Here is a 9,074-nt window from a genome sequence, read left to right on the forward strand (position 1 = left end):
GACCAACCTGGCCAACATAGTGAAACCCCGTATTTACTAAAATGCAAAAATTAGCTGGACTTGGTGGCACATGCCTATAATCCCAGCTACTCAGGAGGCTGAGGCATGATAATTGCTTGAACCTGAGAGGTGGGGATTTCAGTGAGCCGAGATCGCGCCACTGCACTCCAGCCTGGGCTACAGAGCGGAACTCCATCTCAAAAAAAAAAAAAAAGAGAGAGAGATTGAGACAGAAACAGACAGAGATAGGGGAGAGACAGAAAGAAAAAAGGGGGAGAGACAGAGACAGATGGAGGTGGGGGAGAGAGATAGAAAGAGAGGGAGAGAAGGAGAGAGAGAGTTCTGGCAATGCAATGCCTAGTTCCAGGCCTCCTGACTCTGGTACCTCAGTCTTGTGAGCTCTCCCTGCAGCCTTTAAGGGTTCAGCCCTTTGGAACTGGGTTTGTGTCCCTTGCAACAGAAGGCATTTTGACTAGGACAGAAGGTTTCTTGTCGACCTCATGGGAGGGCGAATGTGTGGGGTATGCACTGGAGAGTGAGGCAGGCGTGGTCAAAGAGCTTGTGTGGCAACTGTCCCTGGGATGTCCAGGTGTCCGTCTCGGGGTCGTAGCAATCGAAGGAGGCAGAGTCCTCAATGTTGCAGTCCGTGGTCAGCCGCCGCCCGCCCGTCACGTAGAGCCTGTTTCCCATCACTGTGGCCCCGTGGTGCATCCTCCGGTCTTTCATGTCTGCACATTTGACAAATTTGTTGGATTGAGGGTCATAAGCAAGAATCCTCCTTGTGTAACCTGAAAACCAAATGACACGTGGGCAAGCTCAGCGTTGCTCATCTGGTACTGGAGGTCAGCAGTCCTGTCTGACTCCTGCCACTCTTAAGACTGAGGCTGGGACCCTGAACTAGAGCGTGGGTTGTTGAGCTCACCTGCCAAGGCCTGCTTTGTGGCAGAGTGGGGGCTGATCGCAGATCTGTCTGACTCTGACCTTCACCCCAAGTTAAGGCAGCATATAAGCCATTCTTAGATTGAGAGCAGCCTCCTGATTCCTGTAACTTTCTCAGCCTCATTGGCCTCTTCCTCTCTCAAATGCCCACTCAAGAGCTATGACAATCCTTTGGAAACTCAGAAGTGGGTTCCTCACAACAGCCCTTTCTTGGTAGTTACTTTTAGGATCCTCATTTTATGGATGGGCAAACTGAGGCACAGAAAGATGTTTAACTTGGTAAAAAGTATATAGCCAGTTAGTGACAGAGCCAGGATTTGAATCAAGGTCTATCTGACCCCAATACCAGTCCTCTTAACCATGACACTATACTTTGATTACAGAGAAACAAACTATTAGTAGCTAATATTATTAGCAGAAGCAAACATTTTTTATTGACTGTGTATGTGGGAGAGTGTGAAGTGCTTTAGATACACGAGCACATTAATTATCACAACAGCTCTGGGAGCTGGTTATTATTTCATCCCTTGTTTACAGAAAAAGACAGGGAGAAACTTCTGGGTGAGGAAAGAGTTTTGTCAGATTCTCCACACTCCTCTGGTTGGTTGGATGTGCTTTTAAAAAGACGATCTTGTAGAATAACATCTGTCTATGAGTGACCTTTTTTCCATAGAACATGCCAAGTTTGTGTCACGCCCAGTGATCCTCTGTTCAGACTCACCTCCCACAATGACAATCCGCTCCCCGAGCACCACTGCAGGGGCACACACATTCTTGATCATTCTTGTCTCCATTTTGAACCACGAATTTCTGGAAATGTGATACACCTGAGGGAGAAACAGAATCATGACACTGCATTTTAAAGTGAAATATTCTTAAAAAAAGACAGGAGTAGTAATTAAGAGGGTGAACTAGGAGTGAGATTTTTCTTTCTACTTTTCTCCAGTTTTAAAAATGTAGCTACTGCTAATAAAACAGTATTGAAAAACAGGAAGAAGCGTATTATTAAAAATTGATATTATTGTGATTCCAGGAACTCAGTGGCTGTATTTCTATAGAATAGACCAATAGTTTTGCATTGTAATATGTGTTTTACTTACCTTGCATGGAACATGTTTTTCTTTTAATGAGAAATGAAGAAACTTGGGTATTCAGAAAACCAATGGTTTTCCAATCATTTTTTATTTCTAGCTCATGTTTAAATTTCTAAACATTCTGGTTTATCCAAGAAGGTCACAGAGCCAAGAATAAACCTGAGGCTAAGTGAGGAAGTCTTTTGAACAGTTCATGCCTGAAAGTCATTACAGTCCTAGAAAAATGCAGCATGAGAAAGGGGAGAAAGACCGAAGAGAAGGGAGCAGGCTCTTTTGCCATGCTTTGAAACAGCGTATCAAATCAACACTCCGGAAACATGTTCTCCTGTGAGTGTCCTCAGTTTTAAATCTAAATATCAAATGTAAATTAGTTCATTATGGAAAAAATTTAGCCAAGAGATATAGGATGAGTTTCACATAAGCAAAGAAGGAACAAGAACATTTATCTACAGAGGAAAATGGCATAGTATTCTTTGCTAGAAAATCTTTTCCTATAAAATAAAATTACCAGGCCAGGTGGGGTGGCTCATGCCTGTAATCTCAACAGTTTGGGAGGCCAAGGTGGGTGGATCATGGAGGTCAGGAGTTTGAGACCAGTCTGGCCAACATGGTGAAACCCCATCTCTACTAAAAATACAAAAAAAATTAGCTGCGTGTGGTGGTGCACGCCCGTAGTTACAGCTACTCAGGAAACTGAGGTGGGAGGATCACTAGAGCCCTGGAGGTGGAGGTTGCAGTGAGTTGAGATTGCACCACTGCACTCCAGCCTGGGTGACAAAGTGAAACTCCTTCTCAAAAAATAAAATAAAATAAAGTAAGATTACCAGCATTATTAAAGATGTCTAAATAATCAGTTACTAAATTTGAGCTTCATAACCATCCTATGAGGTAGGTATTATTATTTCTTCCATCTTTCAGATTAGACCACTGAGGCTCTGAGAGATCAAATGACATGCCCAGGGTCATACAACTACAGTGAGTGGGAGAGCTGGTCTGACCAAGCCCAGAGTCCATGCTCTTCACCACCACATTCATGGCTCTGCCTGGAGCCATGAAACTGTGGCCTTCCCTGATGGAGGCTTTTGAGACTGGAAACCTCTTAAGGTCTCTGTCTGTCCTTCAACAAGTCAGTGAAGCCTGGAGGAGGCCAAGTGCTAGAGGAAGGGACGGTCACAATGGCTGTTTCATTGGAAAATACATAAGTGACAAACTCTCTGGAAAGTGGGATCCTTGGAAGAAAAGCAAACACTGGTTGCATTTTACTTGAATGAATAATTGCCTCCTGGCCCTTCTGTTCTCCTTCAGCTTTGGGTATGGCTTTAAAAATAGATTAAACATTTGCTCACCATGCTCATAATACCTTAAAGAGACTGGGGCAAGGATAACAAAGGATGAACTTTGACCAGTGAAGGAAGCGATACTTTGTTATGGTAAAGGATTTGCTTAATGCCATCCAGAAACAGGTAGAGAGAAGGCCAGGTAGAAAGGTACACGTACAACGCTATTTCCATCGTAACCTCGGGCAGTGTAGTTCTGAAAAGAACGCATACACACAGATGAACGAGCCTATGAAGAAAACTCTCAACCTGTGCCTGAAAATCCAACCTGCTCCATCAAGCGACTCCAGGCATTCATTTTAAACTATATTCGAACGAATAGAATGTCTATTTCAAAGCTACTGCGAAGTAGATAAGAAAAGCATCCAAATGAATACTTTTCCCCTTCTCTCTCTTCTTAATCCTGAAATACAAAAGGATCCCTCAGAGGTTTAATATTTTCTTGGCTTTGCAATATCTTGTTTGATGACACTATACATTTCTTGATATGCTAGCTTAAAGCTTAAACTTTGCATTTTATTTTCAGAAGGCCGATGGCAGTTTTGCAATGTGAAATAATGAGCGTATTTGTTGACTCTATTTTGAAAAATAGAAAAGAAGGAGGGGCTTCCGCTTGACATGGAAGCAGTTTGTTATCTGTATGGTGTGGTCAGAGCCTGGAGGGGAGCAAAATGTCTCTCCCAATTCAAGTAGAGGAGTGGGATTTGGAACAGTGATTCTAGAAAGACTCAGAATCTGCCTAGATGGTCAGGGAGGAGCTGAAAATATAGGCTGGAGAAGTGAAGGCAAGAAAAAAATCTTCACTGGAACTGACCGAGTCCAAGCCATTACCACCCTTGCCTGGAAGTCTAGAAGAGTCTCCCAGTTCTCCCCCTTTGTCCACGCAGGCCCCCTCCAATCCCTTCTCTACAAGGCATCCAGACGGAACTTCTAAAAATATGAATTGTGTTACCTTGTCCACCTTTCTTGAAAGCCTTCAATGAAGTTCTGTTCCTCTCAGGCTAATCCCAATTCCTTGACAAGGCCTAGAAAGCCCAGCCAGGCCAGCCTCATCTCCACAAATATCCATCCCTCAAGAAGGTTTCAGGATGTTTCTAGGAGGGGCTGAGGGGCTGTGATGTGGGTGGAGGAGGTTGCTCCTGGTAACCTGAGAAGGGGGCTGATGGAAATCACACGAGGACTAACACCCGCCCCTAGCGACCCCTCAGCACACTGCCGGTCTCCTCTTTGCTATGTCTTGCAACTTCATTGTCCTGCTTTCCGCTGCCCAAGGCCATGGGCTGCACCTGTTTGTGCTTCAGGGCCTTCATATGAGCTGCTCCCTTACCCAGGACCACTCCCCCTCCCTCAAGAGAGAACTCTGACTCCGGCTTCAGGTGGTGCAGGAGCTTCCTGCATCTCTCTCTAAGTCGGATCTTTCCTTATGTGCTTTCTTAGCACCCATCCCACCCCTCTCCCTCCTCTTTTATTCTCCATCCTCACCTTCCTCTCTCCTCTCCTGCCCCTCTGCTCAGTCAGCTTCAGCCAACTTCACAGGGATTGCTCCAACATTCCCTTAACCCTGGCACTCTCTCAGATTCTCTCTAGACCAGCGGTGTCCAATCTTTTGGCTTCCCTGGGCCACTTTGGAAGAAGAGCTGTCTTGGGTCACACATAAAGCACACACCAACACTAATGAGAGCTGATGGGCTAAAACAATCTCTTCATGTTTTAAAGTTTATGAATTTGTGTTGGGCCACCTTCAAAGCTGTCTTGGGCTGCATGCATGTTGGGTAAGCTTGCTCTATACTAGTTTAGGGCATCCTGCCTGTGCTCTTAGAACACCCCTCTCTTCAGCATCTGAATTGCAACTGAGGGCTATGTGTAAATTGCTGGGTCTCCAGGCCCTTCACATGTTGGTGTTCAAGATGACTCTTATAAATGAGCAAAGTACATCTCGTGGGTGCTTCTTGATTATCTGTGAAGGCAGGCTCAATATTCACGTTCCCCATATCATGACATGAACTGCGGAGATTACCAGGAACTTGCATAAAGTTGGAAAACACTTAATATTCTGAAATGTGGCCTTTGTTGATCAACTTCTCAGAGAGCTTATTAGTGAAATCAATGTCTGCCAATCATTAAAAGTAGGGGTTTCCCAACCTGGCTGCCCCTTAGAATCTCCTGGGTACTTTTGTAAACCATATATTTTAGGATCTCACACAAAGATATTTTGATTCAGTGATGTGAGGTCAGGTTCCAGGGGATTTGATCACAGAGGTGTGGACCAAGGCTTGGGAATCTTCTTTTAAGGACTTACTGACTTGAGTTAGAAGCGTCTGCCAAATTCCTGTAGGACTTCACTATCTGGCATTCAATATTCTCTATAATAGCTTGAATTTTTAGATATATATTTTTCTCCTCAAATGAAGATAAACTCTGTGCATAGAGATGGTATTTGAGATCCTTAAACTCTTGCTGAAAATCCTTCTTGCCTCCCTCCCTTCCTCTCTTTCCTTGCAAATGACAACTGTTTGTGTGTACATGGGTGCACGTGTGTGCATGTATGTATTTGTGTTCATGCATAGTATAAATGTGTGTGTGTATGTGCAGATATATGTGTGTGTGTGTGCATGAATTGTATATGTGTATGCATGTGCACATGTATGCATGTTGGTATGTGCCTACATGTGTGCATATGTGTATGCATGTATGCATGAGTATACATTTGTGCATATATATGTGCGTGCATGTATGCATATGTGTATTTGTGTATATGTGTGCGTATACGTATGTATGTGCATATGTGTGTATGTTGGTGTATATGTATGCATGTGCATGTGTGTGCAGGTGTGGGTGTGTCCATGCACACATACTCGTGCAGTTATGTGATGGGAAGAACCAGTCATTTACCTGGATAAGGCGCACAGGGTTCTGCATGATGTCCTCTCCTCCAAAGAGATAGAGTCTTTGGTCTTTCACAGCGACTGCGGGGTGGAGCACCCCCACGGGCATGCTGGCCATACTCTCCCAGACATTGCAGATGCTGTCATACCTTTCCATGGAGCCCATGAGCTCCTGCCCTTCTCCAATACCCCCAATGGAGAAGATGAAGTTCTTATGGGCAGTGCTTCTGTGGGAGTAGCGGGCCACCAGCATGGGCTCCCCCAGCCTCCACTGGTTGAGTTTCAGGGAGAAGATGTAGACGTTATGACTGACCAGACTCCTCCCTGAGCTGACAGCCATGCCCCCCAGCACGTAGACGCTGCGGTGCAAGGTGACGGCAGAGGCCTTATACAGCCGTGTCGGGAGTTTGGCAAGGCTCTGCCATTGGCCAGTCTGTTTGCTATACAGTAGGACGTCCCTGGTGGTCTGCTGGCTGTCCTTCCTTCCACCCAAGAGGATGAGGAAATCTTGGTAAGAGTTTCTTGGAGGGACATGCAATAGGAGTTTGCAGTCTGGGGCGCTGGTGCCACACAGAGAGAACATCTGTCTTTTGGCGGTCTCCAAGATGATCTGGCATGCAGGTGAGGACTGCAGGAGGGCATCGTTGGCGATGAAGTGTTGGAAGAAGGCTGGGTGGATGTACTGCAGCCTGACCTGCTTGAACAGTTCCTGCATGTATCGCTTCCGGGCCTGGAGGTCATGCTTGATCCAAACCATGAGGGCCTCAAACACCTTTTCTTCCTCCCCACAGAGCCCATCATCTCCCAGATAGTCTCTCAACTCCAAGGCACAGAGCTCCTTCAGGTCGGCTGATGCGGCCACCTCTGGGAAGGACGTCAGTGCCACCTCCCTGGCTTTCTTCTTGAGGGTCTCGCAGCTTAAGATTTCTGAGAGTCTGATCATGCCCAGGCAGTTGCTGGGGGCCAGCTGGCTCTGCAAGTATGAGGAGCAGGCCTCAAACAGCTTGGGGAACTGTAGCATGGAGGCGGCCTCCATTACGGGGAGGACATTGTCAGCATCGATGCGTGCCTCCCCCGTGTACACGTAGGAGACGATCTGGTCCAGGGTTGGGGGGTCAATGCCTTTCAGCTGCACTTTGGCTTCACTCTTCTCCCGGAAGCTGCTGCAGAACATAGCCCTGAAGTAGGGGCTGCTGGAGGCCAGCACGTTGCGGTGGCAGGGGATCTCCCAGGCACCGGCACAGATGCTCACGTCAGTCAGGATGCTGCTTTGCCTTAAGCCGTTGAGCTGCCTCAACAAGTCAGAAGAGAAGTCATGATCTTTGAAGAGCAGCCCATCTGGAGACTCCTCGTCCATCCTACAAAGAGGGAAGGAAGCCCCCAGAGTCAGCAAGAGTCAAGTCTTTCTCAGCTGCAGATGCTGGAGGGTTCAGCTGCAGGGATTCTAAGACCAGTGCTCCTATTCCATTCCCCATGATGTTTGTGGATGTCACCACGGATATTGTGTAGGGAAGATTGGAAAGGAAGGCCACATACATCTCAGATCTGAGCTCTTTTGGGTTATGGTTATTTACAAAAGTAATAGGCATATAGTATCTTTAGCTAATCTGAGAGAAACAACCAACCAAACAAACTAAAGTTGTTGGAAGTTACTCTATTATCAGAAGCTGAAATGTTAGTCTGAAGCAAGATAACAGTCCATGCATTTGGCCAGCAGAAGCTCCTGAGCCTTTTTCCAGATCGATGGCATATCTGTTATTGAGTAAACTTGTCTAAACCTCTCTTTCTGGGTGTCAATCATTCCCCAAAGATGATACTCTGGAGGTGTGGCCCTCTGGTCACTGGACAGAAATGAGGGAAGAAAATGGACCTTTGATACATATATTTAAATATAACTTCATTGAGTCTTGTTTTAAAGATGGAATAAATAGAAGGAAAGACCAAACAATCCCCTGGTTTATTGGATGACACCTGGCTGTCTACCTGTAGAAGAAATAAGCATGAGGGATACTTACTTTGTTTTGCTGCGGTGACATCCACTGGTGCCTGGTCTGGCTTGTCCCCCCGGAGAGTTTCTACCTCTAGCTCTGAGGGAAACCATAAACTCCAGGCCTTTCTTTGAGCTGGCAAATGATTTGTCCTGGGAGATTTCTGGATTTGTTTATGCTGAAGGCACTTTCATAGTTTTCTAGAGCTTTGTGCAAGGACTGCTGGCCAAGGAGACAGCGTATACATTCCAGGGCTAAGAATAGTTGCATATGTACTTTCCACTGTTATGACATGTGACTTTCCAGTTGCCTTTTGCAGCAACCCGAGGGCCTGCAGGGCCCGCGCATGCCCACATGCCTTGTTTCCTTGGCAAGTGTTTACATCGGCAAAAATAGATTGGGAGGAGTGGCTTCTCTTCGAGAAGACTTTGCTGTCTGCTTGGAACCATCCCGAGTCCCCTGTCCTAAAAGTGCCTGGGAATTCTAGCTGTCTGTAAACAGGTTGCTGTGACCTGTGGAGAGTCACTGAAGATGGTTCTGGGCCACAGTGAAGGTGGCAGGTGGTCACAAGGGAAGCTGGAACATGAGCCTGTGGGTGCTATTCAATGGATCTCTGTTTCCCCCCATCTGCCCTGCAGGATCGCTGGGGAGAGATGTGATTTCCTCCTCCAGGATCCTAGGTGATGAAATCCATGACAAAAGTTGTTTTTTTTTGTTGAGCACCCCAGGGTTTCCAGACTGATGAAGGCCCAGACCTTTGTCGGGTCTCCTTACTCAGGAGCCTCTGATTGACAGTTGCAAGGCCGAGCTCCTCCTGTCACGTCTGCCTCT

The 9,074-nt window shown here is 46.3% G+C and overlaps 1 protein-coding gene across 2 annotated transcripts; it reads right to left on the reverse strand.

Moving 5' to 3' along the window:
* Positions 1–239: 239 nt before the first annotated feature.
* KLHL38 (kelch like family member 38) lies at positions 240–8,494 on the reverse strand. 2 transcript variants are annotated; one of them, XM_033203012.1, is made up of 4 exons: positions 8,271–8,494; positions 6,263–7,613; positions 1,661–1,766; positions 240–728 (listed from the first exon to the last, which is right to left on the reverse strand). In XM_033203012.1, exons 1-4 carry the CDS (start codon positions 8,354–8,356, stop codon positions 499–501), a joined length of 1,773 nt encoding a protein of 590 aa, XP_033058903.1. In that variant the 5' UTR covers positions 8,357–8,494; the 3' UTR covers positions 240–498. The 2 variants fall into 2 exon arrangements, with proteins under 2 accessions (XP_033058903.1, XP_033058902.1); XM_033203011.1 differs by having other exon boundaries at positions 240–788.
* Positions 8,495–9,074: the final 580 nt, after the last annotated feature.

The sequence above is a fragment of the Trachypithecus francoisi genome, unplaced genomic scaffold (genome assembly GCF_009764315.1).
Source record: "Trachypithecus francoisi isolate TF-2019V2 unplaced genomic scaffold, Tfra_2.0 Lachesis_group7, whole genome shotgun sequence".
Lineage (NCBI taxonomy): Eukaryota > Metazoa > Chordata > Mammalia > Primates > Cercopithecidae > Trachypithecus > Trachypithecus francoisi.

Bases quoted from the DNA above. Each gene is read 5' to 3' on its own strand.
- KLHL38 (XM_033203011.1), bottom strand. From the start codon at position 8,356: ATGGTTTCCCTCAGAGCTAGAGGTAGAAACTCTCCGGGGGGACAAGCC. The intron at 7,614-8,270 runs GTAAGTATCCCT...CCCTCTTTGTAG, and splicing joins TGTCACCGCAGCAAAACAAA to GATGGACGAGGAGTCTCCAG. The intron at 789-1,660 runs GTGAGTCTGAAC...TTTGGTTTTCAG, and splicing joins GCGGATTGTCATTGTGGGAG to GTTACACAAGGAGGATTCTT.